Source organism: Aquarana catesbeiana, linkage group LG02 (genome assembly GCF_042186555.1).
Source record: "Aquarana catesbeiana isolate 2022-GZ linkage group LG02, ASM4218655v1, whole genome shotgun sequence".
In the NCBI taxonomy this organism is placed as follows: domain Eukaryota; kingdom Metazoa; phylum Chordata; class Amphibia; order Anura; family Ranidae; genus Aquarana; species Aquarana catesbeiana.
The window spans coordinates 798008672-798030345 of record NC_133325.1 but is presented as its reverse complement, the minus strand read 5'-3'; the positions used below and the strand labels follow the sequence as shown (position 1 = coordinate 798030345).

The following is a 21674-nucleotide window of genomic DNA, read 5'->3' as shown; positions in this document are numbered from 1 at the left end:
GTGTTCTTTGGGGGAATGGCCTCATGAGGTGCTTGCTGAGAGCGAAGGCTTCATCGGCAATGAAGACAAAGGGGAGTCCTTCCACGTTATCCTCATCAGGTGGCAATCCCAGGCCACCACTCTGGAGACGCTGGCAGAACTCCGTCTGGGCAAATACTCCTCCATCCGACATCCGGCCATTCTTCCCCACGTCCACATATAAAAAATCATAGTGTGCCGACACCACCGCCATTAAAACAATACTGTGGAACCCCTTATAATTAAAATAATATGACCCCGAATGGGGTGGTGGCACAATGTGGACATGTTTCCCATCTATAGCCCCTCCACAATTGGGAAAGTCCCAACGGCTGGCAAAATGGGATGCCACAGTCTGCCATTCCTGTGGCGTTGAAGGAAACTGGGAAATCAAACAAGAAAACCAAAATCAATTAATTTGGAAGCTAACATTGCAAGAAAATTAGACAATTAAAAACATTATTCCCCAGCATCAGTATAACATTCAATAATTTAATTGTTCTGGAATAACTAATATGGAAAGGCACACTTATCAGATTGCTCACCCCCTCTGATGGAACATTGATTACATTTTAGGGGGTTGTGAAATCCCTAAAAAAAATTACTTTTAGGACACGCAGGAATTTAGGGACTAAAAAGGCTACAAGACTGCAGTTGTCGCACTCTGCAGGTGCAGTTGCTAACCAGCTTACAGTAAATGAGGTAATGTAAAAAGGCATTCATGTTGCAAGGAGTACACAATCACATGCAAGGGCAATTAATGAAAACACTTTGAGGCTTGCATATGATTTGATGATGGAAATCAGCAGAGCTTCTGCTCATTTACTAAAGCACTGGAACAAATGCACTTGTAGAGTGCACATGCATTTTGCAAAGTGCAACATATATTTGCTTTAGACAAATCAACACCACAGAACATTCCAGCAAATTTTAACGAGGGTGGGGGTGGGGGGGTTGTGAAATCTAGATAATTGCTCATTAGCAGCAAACTATTTGGAGTGAGTTTAGGTGGGGGGGGGGTGGGGTTGTGAAATCTAGATAATTGCTCATTAGCAGCAAACTATTTGGAGTGAGTTTAGGTGGGGGGGGGGGGGGTGGGGTTGTGAAATCTAGATAATTGCTCATTAGCAGCACACTATTTGGAGTGAGTTTAGGTGGGGGGGGGGGGGGGTTTGTGAAATCTAGATAATTGCTCATTAGCAGCACACTAAATACACTCAAACAAAATACATTCCAAATGAGTAGACTAGGTGGATATGTTCCCATCACTTCATGCTGGGAAGGTTATTGAAGGAAAATATACATGCATGACAAAAAATAACAGGAAAAAAATCCAGCATGTGTGAGGATAAAAAGGGGACATTCACACTATATTGCAATGATGGTAAGTAGTGTTTGAAGCAAGAAATACATTATATTATCAAAGATTACATAAAAGAACATGTGATGCTAATAAAAGAAAAATATCTTACCTTAATATAGTCCTTCTGCAGGACCTGTATGATGGCAGAACAGGTCTCTGGGATAATGATCCCCAGAGCCTGGGGGGAGATGCCTGTCGAGAACTTAAGGTCCTGCAGGCTTCTCCCTGTGGCCAAATACCGCAAGGTAGCGACCAGCCTCTGCTCCGGAGTGATGGCTTGCCTCATGCAGGTATCCTGCCTGCTGATATAGGGGGTCAGCAAAGCCAACAAACGGTCAAAAACGGGGTCCGTCATCCGGAGAAAGTTCCTGAAATCCTCAGGATTATTCTCACGGATCTCACGGAGCAAAGGCATGTGACAGAACTGGTCACGCTGAAGCAACCAATTCTTGGTCCATGAACTCCTCCTCGCCCTGTTCATGGACTGGTCTTGGGCTGAAGAATAAACTACAGCACCAAGCACATACAATGCACGAGCTCTACGACGAGTACGTACAGGTAACATGGCTTCAAAACGGTCGGCTGGTCAGAACGCACTAAACAGAACGCACTGAAGAACAGCAAGGCCTGTGAAGAACGACCTGAAAATCAGGAACGAGCGGCCAATAAAACAAAGATTTCTCAATGCCAACTGACCAAACGCACTGAAAAGCAGATACAAACCTCACAAGCACAGACTGAACAACAGTTAAAACGAACTGAAAAATACGAGTCTCACAAGCGCGAATCGTCTCTCACCAAACTTCTACTAACACGAGATAAACACGAGATTAGCAGAAGGAGCCCAAAGGGTGTCGTACGGGCTATTGAACTTCCGTTTTATAGTCTCGTCGGACTTGGTGTACGTCACCGCGTACTAGGCTGTTGTACTTTTGTGTGGTCGTGTGTGTGTAAGTCCGTTCGTAAGAAAGTCTGCCGCAAGTCCGCCGAAGGTACGTCGGAAGTCTGTCGGACAGGCTGTCGGACTTTTGTAGACGAAAAGTCCGACCGTGTGTACGCGGCATAAGACATCCCTCCTGACCATCACACCTATATGAGTTTGTAGGACATCTATCCTGACCATCACGCCTATATGAGTTTTTAGGACATCCCACCTGACCATCACACCTATGTGAGTTTGTAGGACATCCCTCCTGACCACCACACCTATATGAGTTTGTAGGACACCCCACCTGACCATCACACCTATGTGAGTTTGTAGGACTCCTGACCATCACGCCTATATGAGTTTGTAGGACATCCCTCCTGACCATTAGACCTACATGAGTTTGTAGGACATCCCTCCTGACCATCACACCTATATGAGTTTGTAGGACATCCCTCCTGACCATTAGACCTATATGAGTTTGTAGGACATCCCTCCTGACCATCACACCTATATGAGTTTGTAGGGCATCCCTCCTGACCATCACACCTATATGAGTTTGTAGGGCATCCCTCCTGACCATCACACCTATATGAGTTTGTAGGGCATCCCTCCTGACCATCACACCTATATGAGTTTATAGGACATCCCTCCTGACCATTACACCTATATGAGTTTGTACGACATCCCACCTGACCATCATACCTACTCTATATGAACTTTGAAGACATCACACCAATAAAACCCTGACTATCAATATAGAGTTACCCCCCCCACACACACACACACACACACACACACACACACACACACACACACTTTGCAACTACAACATCCTTTGTTCTTCTGGGAATCCACATAATTCTGGCCACATAGTGTATATCTGGTGTAAGAATTCGGAGTTTAAAAAAGAGGATGTACATGGGGGGGGGGTTGGAACTGACAGACAGTCTTAAATATTCAATCACACACCAGATTGTGATACTGACCATCGACTCCATATGTTGACATCTAGGCGGCCCTCTCCTTTGGCCATGTTGCCCTAGGAAAGAGCCTGAGTGGCTAGAGATGAGATATACAGTATCTGTGGCCAATAGGAATTGGTGTACTTTTTCTTAAAAAGGTATGCTGGGGCAGCCACAGGCCTATAGTTAGGGACTAGGGATGTTATGAAATGTTGGCACTTTATGTTGGACTGTTGCTCTAGAGCTTAATCAAGGAAAATAAAATAAAAAAAACAGCATTTTTGCTTGCATATGATTGGATGATGGAAGTCAGCTGAGCTTCTGCTCATTTACTAAGCCTTGGAGCAACTGCAGTTGCAGAGTGCACAGCCTATTTGCCTTTACTAAATCAACCCCATGGCTTACCACTTGGGTCACTGAACACATTGGGGTATGAAGACAGACATTAAAAGAGTTCATACAGTGTAAAGATACAGTAGTTACCAAGGGTAACAAAGGTTTCTCTAACAGCTTGTTGTAAGCGTATACATGTTGCAGGTGAGATAGCCTCTTCAAGCGAGGGAGATGTTTTCAGCACTCCTTTGGCTGCGATTTGTCTCCCATATCAATGGGAGCAGATCAGCAGAGTCATGACCCTCATCCTGTGCACAGGTACGTCAGAGGAAGAATTAAGTGAAGTGCACAGCGAGAGACAGTGCTAGGTGCACGGTGGGACCCTATACCTTTACTGGGAATAAGGTAGTGGAGTGGTGATATGCTGGACAGGTGGAGAGGGTATTGGCTCTGCACGTCCTTCCTAAATATACAAGTAACTGTAGTGATGTACAGTAACAGCTAAAGAGATCAATCGGCTGTGCCAGTAAGGCCTCTCATGTGACCCTTACTTGGCGCTCAACATGTAGGGAAAACATGTAGGACGTGGCGACCACCCCATCAACCTGCCCTTCAACATACCTGATTGGGATCTGGTTCCACTTCATCCCAGTTGTGAGTCAGGTTGCTCTGCTTATACGGTTGAAATGGTTTGTGGCGGACAGAAGGTAAAATACGGTACAGCCAGCTGCCAACATTGAAAGACAAGACATCATTATCAAGTCAGAGAGATCGTATTAGAAAAGAAAGTTCTTCAGGAAATACTGGTCTCCTAATGGAGGTTAACAATCCAGACATTGGACCTCAACTGGATCAGTGAATCAGAGAATTCTCAGGCCTGCACACTTTCTGTGCCATTATGAGGGGGTCCCACCATCCCTGTGTTGAGTTCTTGGGTCTGTACACCTGCTGTGCCCATTATGAGGGGTTCCCTCCATCCCTGTGCTGAGTTCCCGGGTCTGTACACCTGCTGTGCCCATTATGAAGGGTTACCACCATCCCTGTGCTGAGTTCCCAGGTCTGTACACCTGCTGTGCCCATTATGAGGGGTTCCCACCATCCCTGTGCTGAGTTCCCAGGTCTGTACACCTGCTGTGCCCATTATGAGGAGTTCCCACCATCCCTGTGCAGAGTTCCTTGGTCTGTACACCAGTTAATTGGCCTGTGCCCATTGTGAGGGGTTCCCACCATTTCTGCTGAATTTTCTTATATAATCTATGTTATGAAAGATGTAACAGGAGGAGTTGGAACATACAATTATGGCATGGAGGGCCCCCTGTTGGAGTTACCAACATTCAAAAGAAGTCAGGAAACAGCCGGCCCAGAACACTTCCCCTACAACTGACTGACATATCATTTTTGCGAGGATTGTCCCTTTAATAAAGCAGTGCAACGAGAAGTGGTTTTGTGCTAAGGGTGTTTTAACAAATAGTAAACCAAGAATTCCTGTAACTCCTTGGATTTTGTGTCAGGAAGCCAGTCAGCAAAAAATAAAACCTAAAAAGTGTGAGGGAGGATTAGATCCCCTATCCAAAGATGGAAGGAAAATTTTGGTGGGAGTTCCACTTTAAGGAAACAAACAGATTGCCCAAGGTTGATGTGTTTAGTTCCAGAATAGTTTCAGAATACTTTCTAACAGACCTGAAATATGTATACACAGATTTAAAAAAAAATAATGAGTCAATACCATTTTAGGTGTCATGAAATACTTACAGTATGTGATTAAATAGAATTCAGCATTATCCTGTGCTGCAACAGTCCAGGGCCACCATTAGGTGACCTTCCAACATGCTACAGCTAGAGGCAGGGGGTATGTTATATGAGATTGTTAGAGATCTCCGTTATTACAGCTCCTTTGTAAATCAATGTTCCCACTCTCATCACTGGGGTCTAAAAAGGGCCACACAGTAAGTATTAAAGGGCCACATGTGGCCCTTGTGTGACATATTGGGCACCAGAGGATTAGATAACAGAGCTGGCATCTCAGGGCACAGATTACGGAATGAAAACAGGACACCTGAGGATACCTTCTCTTATTGGAGCTCCTGGGACAGGTGAAGGCCGAGCCGGAGAGCTGTTCAGCGTACAGACCGTACGGACAAACCTGGGGATTATTCTGTAACACAGACAATAGAAATAGTGACCCTCTGACCGGATGAGAGACTTTACACATATAGATATCTAACGGAAAACGTGACACCTTCATAATCATGCCTGATCCAACATTATCCACGCTATAGAATGTGTGTTGCACTGGGACATTAGAGTGTAAACTTTATTTTATTAAAAAAATCATACATACATACAGCTCATTAATAAAGACATATTTACACAAAAATGAACAACTAAACAAAAACAAGCGTGCTTACATCAGCAAGTAAAGAAAAACGTTTCCTGACAAGATAACATGGAAAGAAACATATTTTAATAACAAAAAAGAGACTACAAACCCCAAACCTCAACTTAAACACAATCCAGGCTAAGAAACATTTGGAGATCTAATCGCCATCAGGATGCGATTCCAAAACCCCCCCATTAACCGGTCCCCCCACATTATTCACCTTGCATTCTGCACCACCCACCCTTATTCCCTTCCCACCTCCCCCTCCACCATTATCCAATCCATCACTCACTCCACCCTTCGGTGTCTGCTGACTTTCAGCTGCACTTCTGCCACGCCGAGGAGGAGGGGTTGGCACCTCCATACATTCTGGTCCAGCACCCTCCACTGCCTTCACTACACTAGGAGAAACAATAGGTGCAGACACAGACTTGACAACCACACTTTCTGACACTGGGGAACCACAGACTGGGGGGGACACCAACACCACAGACAGCCTCACAGACACAGATTCTGACGGGACAGAGACAGTAGGATTCCCTGGTACAACCTCTGCCAACCCAGACTCTTCTCTATCCGGACGGAAGAATTCCTCCACTAGCTCTGGTTTATTGTGCAAAGCCTCAGGGCACCGACTATAAGGGTGACCAACCTTATCACATAAGTTACATTTAATGATGTTACAGTCTCTAGCCAGATGCGCCAGTTCCTGGCACAAAGAGCACTTCTGTTCTGGACCTTTAGAGGAGAAATGTCCCTTGACTCCACATTTATGGCACAGCTTAGGTTGACCAGGGTAGAAGACAGTAATCCTATCTCTACCAATAAAGGCAGAGGAGGGCAAATGCTGGACTACATTCCCACACACTCTCAACTTCATTGACACTGACCACCCACCCGTCCAGATTCCTCTATCATCCACAATTTTTTTTAGGGACACAACGTTTCACCAAACCTCCTCAACCAGACCCATAAATCCTCGGGTGGGTATAGACTCATTCCTTGTCAGCATAGTCACATTCTTAATCAAGGGCTGTCGTGAGATTACCTTAGGGACAAGCCCCTTCCAGTCCGGCTGGCCCCTATATACATACTCAAACAGATCCAGCTATTCTGGACGCACAAATGATAAATCATATTCATAGGAACCAGCCGGACTGATAAGCGCATAAATATCCTCTGTCTTAAATCCCATGGCTAGGATCCTATCCACAACCACCCTCCTGATAGGTGGAATACCTCCTCCTTCCCACCTGAGCTGTGCCACATTCCTGCATTTAATGGAAGAAGGTGCGTTACGTGAAAGTCACAAAACTGGCTCCCTTCTACTAGCAGCAGCATGACTTTGTCCCAACACAGCCTTAGCATAATTCCTAACTGGGACAGGTGACACATTAACTGGCTGCATAGGAATATTAACTGGCTGCATAGGAACCTCTGAAAACTGGTTTGCTAAATTACCCACCACTTGATCTTCCCTCCTCCCCTCCAGAACAACAGTCCCACTCACCATAGTCCCGGAAGTAACACAGATACCAGCAGTCCCGTCATCAAGTAAAGTCTTCTGTTTAGAAAAAACCCCAGCTGTTTCAGCGCTCATACGGCTCTCCTGCTCTGCAGTTTCAATGTTCATGCAACATTCCTGCTCTGCACTGTTAGTGTCCACGTGGGACTCCTCACAGCCAGCTCCTCCTGCATTCCCTGCTGGTTGCAAGGATCTGTTGGCAGGTTCAATCTCAGGAAAGTCCTCCACACATTGAGAGAAATTTTCAGCAAGCACTCCTTTATCATGAGCCTCATCTGATGAGTCAGTGCCGCTCAAAGGAGACTCCATTTCTGTAATGGCCTGCAGCAATCCGCCATTTTCCTCAACCTCCTCCTGAGATGACCCAGGCTGCTGGGGAGGGAGGGGGGCAGATACTGACTCAGACATGACAGATCCCGAGACAGGAGTAGTACTGGGGCCACCATGTGAAGCCACTTCCATACCCCCCATCCATACTGTTACCGTTGCTCTGGTATCCACCCTCTGGCTGGTACTGGCACAGGCACTTTCCGTTATCTGTTGCAATCTCTCCTCATTCTCACACTTTTCTCTGAACCAGAGACTTTAACTTGGAGACTTCCCTCTTACTGTTTCCAGGCTTACTGTGCAGGGATTTCTTTTTCCAGAGATCTTCTTTCGTTACAGCAAGTTTCTGTTCCTCCTTAGAAATGCCGCAAAGTCTGTTCACCACTCTATCCTGGAAGACAGGTAAGGATTCCTCTTGCAAAGGGACAGGCCCAGGATCCATTGCAGCTTGAGCACATGGGAGTATGCCTCAGTGCCTCTGGGGAGCCTCCAACTTTTACTTCCCCAACATGGTTCATGCTTTCCTGGGAAAAGCCAGCAGGACCGGCCCCAGGATTGCTACTTCTCTCAACTGAGATCCCAGCAGAGTGAGCCAACAGCACCTTGCAAAACAGCACCACCTGGTGGAGAAGCTCCTCTGGTACAGAGACGGATGTGACTGGCTTAGTGTTCTATATTCAGCGCTGTTGAATATGTCAGCGCTATATTACTGTATAATATTAAATTATAATCAAAATAATATTCATAAAAACAGTGCAGAAAACCGGACTCTGGTTGGTGACTGGGGGCAATTCACACACACTTTGGGGGGGTTCATTTTTTCCCATTAAAGAATCTGCCGAGTAAAATATATCCATGAAGTCACCCAGCTAAACTTTATTTCATGGATCCTCTGAGCATCTTCTATAATTCTTCTATAATGTAGTGTGGACTCACCTGTCCCTCAGGTAAGGCACCTGGGCAGCGATGATCCTCCGAGGCAAACTCATTGCCGAATCCAGACATATACTGACAATAGAGAGAGACACAGAGGTGTAAATATACAAACTGATACATTGTATGTCATATTGTTACATTCGTTTTCATATAATGAAATGTTTACCATCTTGTAATACTGTGTAGATCCAAGTGGTTAGCACATGCCAATAATTTGACCAGCGCAGGCCAGGCTGCACAACAAACAAATGTGGATAGAGCATAAAAGGCAAGTATGTTACTGGGTTAGCTGCACTCAGGTGGGTGGGGGGGATTTATCTGAAGGACAAGGAACCCTGGTTGAGAAAGGCAGGGTTAGACAATAAGTAAAGTAAATGTAAACCGTTACATATACCCAGTGAAGTGACTGGCCTTAGGTGATACACAGATTTAAAAACAAATCTACAAAAGTTGTATCTGTTTATCTTCAGTCTTCTCTTCTCTACATCCATTGAAAGTGCAGAATAAAAAAAAAAACTTTTCTGAGCTGTCAGAAATAAAGGGGGCAGAGAGCTGAAGGTACACTCTGCAGAGCTCTGAGAGCTGATTGGAGGGAAGGGACTAACCCCCCCCCCCCTTCACACAGCACACAGGAGCAGAGCTGAGGCTGTCAATGAGCTGGAGCTCCCTCTGATGTCACCTTTTATCTCCTGGTGTCAGGAAAACTTGTCAGAAGGGACTCATGCTGATAGCAGAGAAAAGAGGCAGCAGACAGAAATGACACTTAGTGCTCTGGACTGAGACAAGTACATTTAAAGGAGAAGTACAGCCAAACCTTGTTTGGCTGTACTTCTCCTGTGACCTGCTTTCAGCACATAGCGGGCTGCATCCCGCTATCGGGTGACGTCACAGAGCCGGTCCAGGCTCGGGCAAGATTGCGACAATGAAGTTGGGATCCTCCCACATGCCTGGACCGGCTCAGCCTCTCAGCAAGCTGTTGAGAGGCTGAGCCGGCCGCTCCTGCCCCCTCCACAGCCCAGCGCTCTAGTGAGCGAGGAGGGGGCAGAGCAAAGAGCTGCTGACTGACAGTCAGCAGCTCTCTGCTCACGGAGCTGTGAGAACTGAGTGATAAGCAGTGCTTGATCGCTCGGTTCTCAGTGTTAGAGGTGCCTAGGTAAGTAGGAAGTGTAAAAAAAACAAAAAACCCATACATCTCTTTTAGGAGACAAGTGCATGTAGACAGAAAGTGGTTGACAGAGGCTGTGGGAGATCAGCAGCCAGTGGCAACCCGTCCATTAGGGGCGCATGGGCGCCGCCCCCCTATCTTTACATCTGGCCCCCTGATCCACATACCGGGGTGCCGGACCATGGATTCCAGTGGGGGGGGGTGTTTTTTTGAAGCACGTGATTAGAGCCAGAGGCTCTAATAGGCTTCAAAAAAGGGTGGGCTCGGGGTGCAGAGCACTGCGCTTCGAGTCAGCCCACACAGTTGTGTGAGCGTAGCGAATGAATATTCGCTATTCTCACACTGATTCTCCTCCCAGACAATCCTGAAATGGGTCGTGAGAAGGAGAAGCGATCTTATTGGCCAAGGGGGAGGAGGAGGAGGGAGGAGACGCACGGCCGGAGGAGACGCATGGAAAGACCAACAGACCCACCAGCCGCCACTTTGACTCATCCAGCTCAGCCATCCAGCACTCCCCAGCTCAGACAGGGGAGGGAGGAGGAAGGAAGACAGGAGTCTGGGCACGGCATCTGCCTCCTAAAGTAAGGAGGCCTTCCATTCCTCGCAGCGGGGGGTGTTCCCCATGTTTATGTCCTTCTCCTGCAAACCAACCCCCCCACCCGAATTATCGAGCACCAGCCGCCACTGTCAGCAACACTGAGATGGGAAAACGAAAAACAAAAATGGCGAAATAGAAATTTCTAGGGATAAATTGAAGATTTTTGAAGAGCACAGAGCAAATGAAATGTCTTCCAGTTAGGGTTAACATCTAATTTAACCCACTTCAAGTCTATCAGGCAGGGTCTGTCAGATTGAAAAAATAGACCTTGCAGTCTCTAATGACATACAGCACCCACAGTGCACTTGGAAGAACAATGATAAATGATTGGTAGTAAGAAAGAGGCACTTTTGTTGAAATTCCACACTGCAGTCTCGAATGATGTGAGGTTCCCACAATTAGGGTTGCCACCTCATCCCTTTAAACCCCGAACACATATGAATTACACAGGTTCTGAGGCTAATTTAATGCAGATAAGGCAACAAGTGGGTTTAAATTACCACCCTAATCAGCCACAGAACCTGTGTAATTAATATGTGTTCGGGTTTAAAGGGACGAGGTGGCAACTCTACCCACAATGCACTTGGAGGATCGATCTCAGCATGACTGGTAGCAAGAAAAAGGCACTTTTTTTCATTTCAAAAGAAAACACCCTCTGTAGTCTTGTTTCAATTTTGTTTTATTAAAGCGGAGTTCCACACAAAAATGGAACTTCCGCTTTTCGGAACCCTCCCCCCCTCCGGTGTCACATTTGGCACCTTTCAGGGGAGAGGGGGGTGCAGATATTTGTATAATACAGGTATTTGCACCCACTTTCGAGCATAGACTCCCGCGGGGGGTCTACGCCACTCCCCCCCCCCCCCCCCCCACTGTCTGCTGGGAGACACACAGGTCCCAGAGACAGCAGAGACCATTATTTCTATTATAATTATTTATACTAATTCTGTATTTTCAGAAAGTGGCTTTCTGTCCCTAATGAAGAATTTTTATGTACTTTTTCGAAATGCGTCGGACTCTGCAACTACGTATCACCTAGAGCTATGATATTTATCATCTTTTCGTCGAACTGTAGTTGAATTCTGCCACTTTTTGTCACCATCATGTGTAACTATATGTATTTCTATGTATGAATTTCAATTATCTTGGTCTGATCCATAAGATCATTGTTTTTAGGAATTTTTGTATCAATAAAAAATATTTTATATTAAAATTTACTTGTTTATATTGCCTTTAAAATCCCAAACCTTTGAGGTTCTAGTCTATATATATATACACTACCGTTCAAAAGTTTGGGGTCACAATGAAATGTCCTTATTTTTGAAGGAAAAGCACTGTACTTTTAAATGAAGCTAACTTTAAACTAGTCCTAACTTTAAACAAATATACTCTATACATTGCTAATGTGGTAAATGACTATTCTAACTGCAAATGTCTAGTTTTTGGTGCAATATCTACATAGGTGCATAGAGGCCCATTTCCAGCAACTATCACTCCAGTGTTCTAATGGTACAATGTGTTTGCTCATTGGCTCAGAAGGCTAATTGATGATTAGCAAACCCTTGTGCAATCATGTTCACACATCTAAAAACAGTCTAGCTCCTTCCAGAAGCTACAAAACTGACCTTCCTGTGAGCAGATTGAGTTTCTGGAGCATCACATTTGTGGGGTCAATTAAACGCTCAAAATGGCCAGAAAATGAAAACTTTCATCTGAAACTCGACAGTCTATTCTTGTTCTTAGAAATGAAGGCTATTCCATGCGAGAAATTGCAAAGAAATTGAAGATTTCCTACAACGGTGTGTACTACTCCCTTCAGAGGACAGCACAAACAGGCTCTAACCAGAGTAGAAAAAGAAGTGGGAGGCCGCGTTGCACAACTAAGCAAGAAGATAAGCACATTAGAGTCTCTAGTTTGAGAAACAGACGCCTCACAGGTCCCCAACTGGCATCTTCATTAAATAGTACCCGCAAAACACCAGTGTCAACATCTACAGTGAAGAGGCGGCTGCGGGATTTTGGGCTTCAGGGCCAGAGTGGCAAAGAAAAAGCCATATCTGAGACTGGCCAATAAAAGAAAAAGATTAAGATGGGCAAAAGAACACAGACATTGGACAGAGGAAGACTGGAAAAAAGTGTTGTGGACGGATGCCAAAGGTGTGCAATGCTGTAATTGCTGCAAAAGGAGGATTCTTTGATGAAAGCAAAGTTTGATGTAAAAACAATGTTATTTCAAATACAAATCATTATTTCTAACCTTGTCAATGTCTTGACTCTATTTTCTATTCATTTCACAACGTATGGTGGTGAATAAGTGTGACTTTTCATGGAAAACACAAAATTGTTTGGGTGACCCCAAACTTTTGAACGGTAGTGTATATATATATATATATATATATAAATATATAGTATTCCTTTTATATATATATATATATATATATATATATATATATATATATAGAAGGAAAAAAAAGGGAAAAAAGGGAAAATATATATATACACACACACACACACACAGGTATATATATATATATATATATATATATATATATATATATATATATTTTTTTTTTTTTTTATTTTTTTTAATATATATATATATATATATATATATATATATATTTTTTTTTTTTTTTTCCTTTTTACTTCAACACTTAGTAGGATTAAGCATTCCAATTAAAAATTGGATAGTCTTATATTCCACAGTTGCGTTCGGGGATACATCTGTGTGTATATTATTCTTATTGTATTTTTCTTTTACCGGACTACCCTCTGCAGTCTTTAATGACATGAAGCACACACAATGCAGTTGGGGGATCATTCCCCATGTGATTGGCAGCAGGGAGTGGCACTTTTTATTAAATTCGGAAGAGGTTGGCATGTGCGTATTGCTTCATATGAAGTGCCAGTTTTAATGGCAGCTCCACTTTAAAAGTCATTTTTTTGATAGGGATTTACTAACAAAGGTGTTAATAATGACATGCAGAAAAAGAGGGATCTTATAAAATAGTTGGATATTTTCAAGGGCAAATCTTCGATACCTGCAGATCAAATATAACTGGTGACAAAGCTGGCTGCAGAGTACATTGGGTATATTGGGTATATCAGAATGCGTAGATTCATTTTAATGACTCCAACAGATTGTAAGACTTATTTTCTCCATCAATAATGAGAACTGTCAGTGAAGGTGATAGATAGTACTGGTCCTCCGGCTGCTGGAATTGGGTGGAATTTCTAGGGGGCGGATGGAGTCGTATCGATCGGTCCTGTATCGGGCTGCAGACGCACCATCGCTCTTTGCCTGCCAGATAAAGATGCTGAGTCACAATGTGTCAGATTCCGGCTGCATCTGGGATGCATTTCAGAAACTGCGGCATCCAAAGGGGGGGCGGGGGGCCATTAATAATTATCATTACTGATGCACAGCAATAAAAAAAATATATATTTCCTTAATACGGTGCAAAGATCAATGATGTACAGGAGACCCCAGCAATCAATCACAGTACTTGATTGATATATTTTTTTTTCTTTCTGTAAAGGGGGGATGGGATCAGCTGGCTGGCAGTTGCAGCAATAAATCATACATGAGACAGGGACACCCAGGAGCAGTCCAAGCAGGTTTGTCCTGGCAGCAAACAAAAAACAGTTCAATACAAGAGAACTTTGTACAGCAAGTCCTTAGCAAAAGCAAAATATCTGCTCATCCAAGGTACTAGATAAACCAAGGTCATTACTTGACTAAAAGCATGGCCCCTAATGGGTTCCCCAAAAGGAACAGGCGGCCACTGTTCTTGTCTAGTGTTTTGTCAGAACTCAGCCTTTTCACCCAGCAGCTGATTTCCACAGCAAAGAGAGAGAGAGTCCCAATCATCAGTCAGATCACATATATAAAGGAGAGAGAGAGTCCCAGTCATCAGTCAGATCACATATATAAAGGAGAGAGAGAGTCCCAATCATCAGTCAGATCACATATATAAAGGAGAGAGAGAGTCCCGATCATCAGTCAGATCACATATATAAAGGAGAGAGATCCCTGATCATCAGTCAGATCACATATATAAAGGAGAGAGAGTCCCGATCATCAGTCAGATCACATATATAAAGGAGAGAGAGTCCCGATCATCAGTCAGATCACATATATAAAGGAGAGAGAGTCCCGATCATCAGTCAGATCACATATATAAAGGAGAGAGAGAGTCCCGATCATCAGTCAGATCACATATATAAAGGAGAGAGAGAGTCCCAATCATCAGTCAGATCACATATATAAAGGAGAGAGAGATCCCTGATCATCGGTCAGATCACATATATAAAGGAGAGAGAGTCCCGATCATCAGTCAGATCATATATATAAAGGAGAGAGAGAGTCCCGATCATCAGTCAGATCACATATATAAAGGAGAGGGAGTCCTAATCATCAGTCAGATCACATATATAAAGGAGAGAGAGAGTCCCGATCATCAGTCAGATCACATATATAAAGGAGAGAGAGTCCTGATCATCAGTCAGATCACATATATAAAGGAGAGAGAGTCCTGATCATGAGTCAGATCACATATATAAAGGAGTGAGAGAGTCCTGATCATCAGTCAGATCACATATATAAAGGAGAGAGATCCCCGATCATAAGTCAGATCACATATATAAAGGAAAGAGAGAGTCCTGATCATCAGTCAGATCACATATATAAAGGAGAGAGAGATCCCCGATCATCAGTCAGATCACATATATAAAGGAGAGAGAGCCCCGATCATCAGTCAGATCACATATATAAAGGAGAGAGAGTCCTGATCAGTCAGATCACATATATAAAGGAGAGAGAGAGCCCCGATCATCAGTCAGATCACATATATAAAGGAGAGAGAGTCCCGATCATCAGTCAGATCACATATATAAAGGAGAGAGAGTCCCGATCATCAGTCAGATCACATATATAAAGGAGAGAGAGCCCCGATCATCAGTCAGATCACATATATAAAGGAGAGAGAGTCCTGATCATCAGTCAGATCACATATATAAAGGAGAGAGAGAGCCCCGATCATCAGTCAGATCACATATATAAAGGAGAGAGAGTCCCGATCATCAGTCAGATCACATATATAAAGGAGAGAGAGTCCCGATCATCAGTCAGATCACATATATAAAGGAGAGAGAGCCCCGATCATCAGTCAGATCACATATATAAAGGAGAGAGACCCCCGATCATCAGTCAGATCACATATATAAAGGAGAGAGAGTCCTGATCATCAGTCAGATCACATATATAAAGGAGAGAGAGAGTCCCGATCATCAGTCAGATCACATATATAAAGGAGAGAGAGTCCTGATCATCAGTCAGATCACATATATAAAGGAGAGAGAGAGATCCCTGATCATTAGTCAGATCACATATATAAAGGAGAGAGAGACCCCCGATCATTAGTCAGATCACATATATAAAGGAGAGAGAGACCCCCGATCATCAGTCAGATCACATATATAAAGGAGAGAGAGACCCCTGATCATCAGTCAGATCACATATATAAAGGAGAGAGAGTCCCGATCATCAGTCAGATCACATATATAAAAGGAGAGAGAGAGTCCTGATCATCAGTCAGATCACATATATATAAAGGAGAGAGAGTCCTGATCATCAGTCAGATCACATATATAAAGGAGAGAGAGAGTCCTGATCATCAGTCAGATCACATATATAAAGGAGAGAGAGTCCTGATCATCAGTCAGATCACATATATAAAGGAGAGAGAGAGTCCTGATCATCAGTCAGATCACATATATAAAGGAGAGAGAGTCCCGATCATCAGTCAGATCACATATATAAAGGAGAGAGAGTCCTGATCATCAGTCAGATCACATATATAAAGGAGTGAGAGAGTCCCGATCATCAGTCAGATCACATATATAAAGGAGAGAGATCCCTGATCATCAGTCAGATCACATATATAAAGGAGAGAGAGTCCCGATCATCAGTCAGATCACATATATAAAGGAGAGAGATCCCTGATCATCAGTCAGATCACATATATAAAGGAGAGAGAGTCCTGATCATCAGTCAGATCACATATATAAAGGAGAGAGAGCCCCGATCATTAGTCAGATTACATATATAAAGGAGAGAGAGTCCTGATCAGTCAGATCACATATATAAAGGAGAGAGTCCTGATCATCAGTCAGATCACATATATAAAGGAGAGAGAGAGTCCTGATCATCAGTCAGATCACATATATAAAGGAGAGAGAGAGAGAGACCTGATCATCAGTCAGATCACATATATAAAGGAGAGAGAGTCCTGATCATCAGTCAGATCACATATATAAAGGAGAGAGAGAGATCCCTGATCATCAGTCAGATCACATATATAAAGGAGAGAGAGACCCCCGATCATTAGTCAGATCACATATATAAAGGAGAGAGAGACCCCCGATCATCAGTCAGATCACATATATAAAGGAGAGAGAGACCCCCGATCATTAGTCAGATCACATATATAAAGGAGAGAGAGACCCCCGATCATCAGTCAGATCACATATATAAAGGAGAGAGAGTCCCGATCATCAGTCAGATCACATATATAAAGGAGAGAGAGACCCCCGATCATTAGTCAGATCACATATATAAAGGAGAGAGAGACCCCCGATCATCAGTCAGATCACATATATAAAGGAGAGAGAGACCCCCGATCATTAGTCAGATCACATATATAAAGGAGAGAGAGACCCCCGATCATCAGTCAGATCACATATATAAAGGAGAGAGAGACCCCCGATCATCAGTCAGATCACATATATAAAGGAGAGAGAGACCCCCGATCATCAGTCAGATCACATATATAAAGGAGAGAGAGACCCCCGATCATTAGTCAGATCACATATATAAAGGAGAGAGAGACCCCCGATCATCAGTCAGATCACATATATAAAGGAGAGAGAGTCCCGATCATCAGTCAGATCACATATATAAAAGGAGAGAGAGAGAGAGACCTGATCAGTTAGTTTATATACAGTATATATAAGGGAGAGAGAGATGTTCCTGAGCATCAGTCAGCTTAGATATAAACAGGCCTATGGACAGCTAAGACTAATAATGGTGTTTGACTATAAGGTAATATGCAGACCTAGTAATGAACGCTTTGTCCTTCTCAAAGCTCTACAAAAACTCTGGGACCCAGTGTAGGGATTAGTAACTAGTTCGGTGTCCAAACAAACTTCATGGAACTACACAGGACGTTTGTTGTATGTCCTGCCATTCTTCTCCCCTGCCTCTCCCCCTTGCACTTGCCAGCAATACCCGACTGTCAAAATGACAGCTGGGAGTTTCTGTGTAAGGCTAGGTTCCCACTGCTGCGATGCGAGAATGCTGCGACTCTACTGCGGGTTCCCGCATCGCATGTCAACCGGCGGCAGTTCACACTGCCCTATGCGAACTGCTGGGAGTGTTAAAAGTTAACAACACCCCCAAATCAGTTCGCATATCGCAGTGCGATCTGCAAATTTGGACAGGAATCGGATCGCATGGGTGTAAACACCCATGCGATCCGATTCTGCTGCGGACCAAAAAAAGGGTCCTGTACGAGTTTGGTCCGAGTGCAATGCGAATTCAGCCATACTATCTGTATGGCTGAAGTCGCATCGCACAGAGATCGGATGTGATTTGCACTGCAGTGCGGTGCGAATCACAACCGATCTCGGACATCGCAGTAGTGGGAACCTAGCCTAAATACAACAGCTGTAGAAGCTGCTGTTATGAAAAAAAAACACTTTGACACAGTATTTATAAATATTGTTCATACCAAGGTAGACCCCTTTCACACTGGGGCGTTAGCGGTAAAGCACCGCTAGTTTTAGCAGCGCTTTACCACTGTTATAGTGGTGCTTTTTGGGCCACTAGCGGGGCACTTTTAACCCCCGCTAGTGGCCGAAGGCGTAAATAGCGCCCGTGTTGTGGCACTGCCAAATCGCTTTGCAGGCACTTCGGCAGCGCTGCCCATTCATTTCAATGGGCAGGGCGGTTTGGAAGCACTGTATACATCGCTCCCACACTGCCCCAAAGATGCGGCTTGCAGGACTGTTTTTCCTGTCCTGCAAGCGCACTGCCTCAGTGTGAAAGCACTCGGGCTTTCACGCTGGAGTGGCTTGGGAGGCGCTTTACAGGCGCTATTATTAGTGCTAAAACGCCAGAAAAGCACCTCAGTGTGAAAGAGGTCATAGAGAGCTACAAATTAACATTATTCAGACAGGAGATAAAGAGATACAGAGTAACATTGTTTATAAACATTGATCAGATCAGAGATAGAGAGATACAAAGTAACATTGTTTATAAACATTGATCAGACAGGAGATAGAGAGATACAAAGTAACATTGTTTATAAACATTGATCAGATCGGAGATACTGAGACACAGAGTAACATTTGTTATAAACATTGATCAGGCAGGAGATGGAGAGATACACAGTAATATTATTCATAAACATTGATCAGATAGGAGATGGAGAGATACAAAGTAACATTGTTTATAAACATTGATCAGACAAGAGTTCAAGAGGTAAAAAGTAACATTGTTTATAAACATTGATCAGACAGGAGATAGAGAGATACAAAGTAACATTTATTATAAACATTGATCAGATAGGAGATTTAGCTTGGGGTAGAGGTGAAGAGAAGTCAGTGGAGCAGTTGGCAGAGAGGGGTGATGGACACTTAGGGCTCATTTACACTTGCTTCAAAACAAGACTTCAGACACGCTTTTTTAAAGCTCTCTGAAGGCCAGTCAAATCTCCTGTAACTAAATAAAATTATTAGCTCACAGTCCTGTTTACACCTTGCTTTTGCTTTGCTTTACCGATGCTTCAAAAATGATACCCCATGTCGCTTTAGTGGAGCTTCAAAGCGTCTTTAAAGCCTCCATAGAAGTCCATGGCAAAGCTCGATTGAAGCACCTGCAGCTTTTGAGAGGCTTTAATCCAGCTTTAGCTTTGCTCTGTTTTGGAGGTATTGCAGGTATGAGATGTCAACACAAGCTTCAATAAAGCTTCAAAAATGCACTACCAAAGCATCACTGAAGCATTGCAGAAGCATCAAAAACACATAAAAAAAGCATGTTGAAGCGGTAGGCGCTTTAATGTGTGTTGAAGTTGAAGCGAGTGTAAATGAGCCATTAAAGTGGTTGTAAACCTAGTTATACCACTTTTACCTTATTATAGGCTTACCTGTAGGTACTGAAAATATCTCCTAAACCTGCATGTTTTAGGGGATATATACCATATACGCTTGCACCAACGTCATCGCCGCATGCGCAGTGAAGAAAGTGCAGGATCGTGCCATTTCTAAGGAGCTTGTGCCATGACCGGTGGCTCCCGCGCACATGCGACGTCACGCGACTCCGGACGGTCACAGAGCCGGAGTCCACGGCTCCGAAAGGAAGAGGGGTGAAAATAGATGTGGCCCCCAGCGGGGACATTGTGGACATCGCAAGCTTTGTTTGCAGGTAAGTGCAACATAATGGGCTAGTATGTGATGCATACTAGTCCATTATGCTTTTACTTTGCAGGGGAAAAAAGAGGAAGTAAAACCCATCAGGGTTTACTTCCTCTTTAATGTTTGGTGTTGTAGCTCAGGGCAGAGGTGAAGGTGGTGGGTATAGAGTTTGGTGATGTAGCTCGGAGCAGAGGTGAAGGGAAGCCAATGGAGGGAGTGGCAAAGGGGGTGGTAGACACTGAGCGGTTGGTGATTTAGCTCAGAACAGAGGTGAAGGTGGTGGGTAGAGAGGTCATACCTCCCAACTTTTTGAGATGGGGAGGAGGGACACCTATTAGCAAAAGTATGTAGGCATAGAACACACCCCCTGTCACACCCCCTTAAAAGAGAATTATATGGAAAAAAAAGGTTTGACTAAACCCACAAGTGCTTTATTACCTTCTATTCCTTTATATTTGCTTTTGAAATGTACAAATGCAGCCATTTAGAAATTGGATGAAAGGTTTAGCACTGGGAAACAATTTTTGAAAGACAAATAGTGCATTTTATATACAACTATATGGTTTAGACCAAAATGAGGGACAAATGAGGAGAAAAGAGGGACAGAGGGACATCAGGGACAGTCCCTCGAAATCAGGGACAGTTGGGAGCTATGATAGAGGTTGGTGATGTAGCTCAGAACAGAGGTGAAGGCGGTGGGTATAGAGGTTGATGATGTATCTCGGGGGATGAGGTAAAAGGAAGCCAATGGAGGGATTGGCAGAGGGGGTGGTAGACACTGAGTGGTTGGTGATGTAGCTCAGAGAAAAAACTGAAGTAAGTGGTGGGGATTGGCAGAGAAGGGTGATGGATACTGAAAGGTTGGTGATGTAGTGTGGGGCAAAGGTGTAGAGGAGTCAATGAAAGGATTGGCAGAGAGAGGTGGAGGACATTGAGCATTTGGTGATGTAGCTCACAGCAGAGGTGAAAGGAAGTCAATGGAGGAATTGGCAGAGTGCGGGGTGGGGTGTGGACACTGAGTGGTTGGTGATATACAGTAGCTCCAAGTAAAGGTGAAGGGAAATCAGCAGAGGAATTGGCAGAGAGGGGTGGTGGACACTGAGTGGTGGTTGGTGATGTAGCTAGTGGCAGAGGTGAAGGGAAGTCAGTGGAGGAATTGGCAGATAGGGGGACGGACACTGAATGTTTAGTGTTGTCGGGTGGAGCAGAGGTGAAGGGGAGTCAATGGGGGGATTGGCAGAGAGGAGTGGTGGAAACTGAGTGGTTGGTGACATAGCTTGGGACAGAGATGGAGGGGAGCCGGAGGAGGGATTGGCAGAGAGGGGTGGTGGACACTGAGTGGTGGTTGGTGATGTAGCTAGTGGCAGAGGTGAAGGGAAGTCAGTGGAGGGATTGGCAGAGAGGAGTGGTGGACACTGAGTGGTTGGTGATGTAGCTTGGGACAGAGATGGAGGGAAGCCGCGGTGGAGGGATTGGCAGAGAGGGGTGATGGACACTTAATGTTTGGTGTTGTAGTTCAGGGCAGAGGTATAGGTGGTGGGTATAGAGGTTGGTGATGTAGCTTGGAGCAGAGATGAAGGGTAGAAAGTGGTGGGGATTGTCAAAGAAAGGTGATGGATACTGAGAGGTTGATGATATATTGTGGTGTAGAGGAGTCAATGAAGAGAT

General features: G+C 44.2%; 1 protein-coding gene across 1 annotated transcript in view; it reads right to left on the bottom strand.

The window, feature by feature from the left end:
- Window positions 1-21674, bottom strand: part of HGD (homogentisate 1,2-dioxygenase) — a 78224-nt gene that overhangs the window by 36756 nt on the left and 19794 nt on the right. The window contains exons 2-4 of the mRNA XM_073617509.1: window positions 8773-8844; window positions 5671-5759; window positions 4226-4331 (exon numbers count right to left, since the gene is read on the bottom strand). Coding sequence (XP_073473610.1) covers window positions 4226-4331; window positions 5671-5759; window positions 8773-8844 — 267 coding nt within the window. The remainder of the gene's footprint in view (window positions 1-4225; window positions 4332-5670; window positions 5760-8772; window positions 8845-21674) is intronic.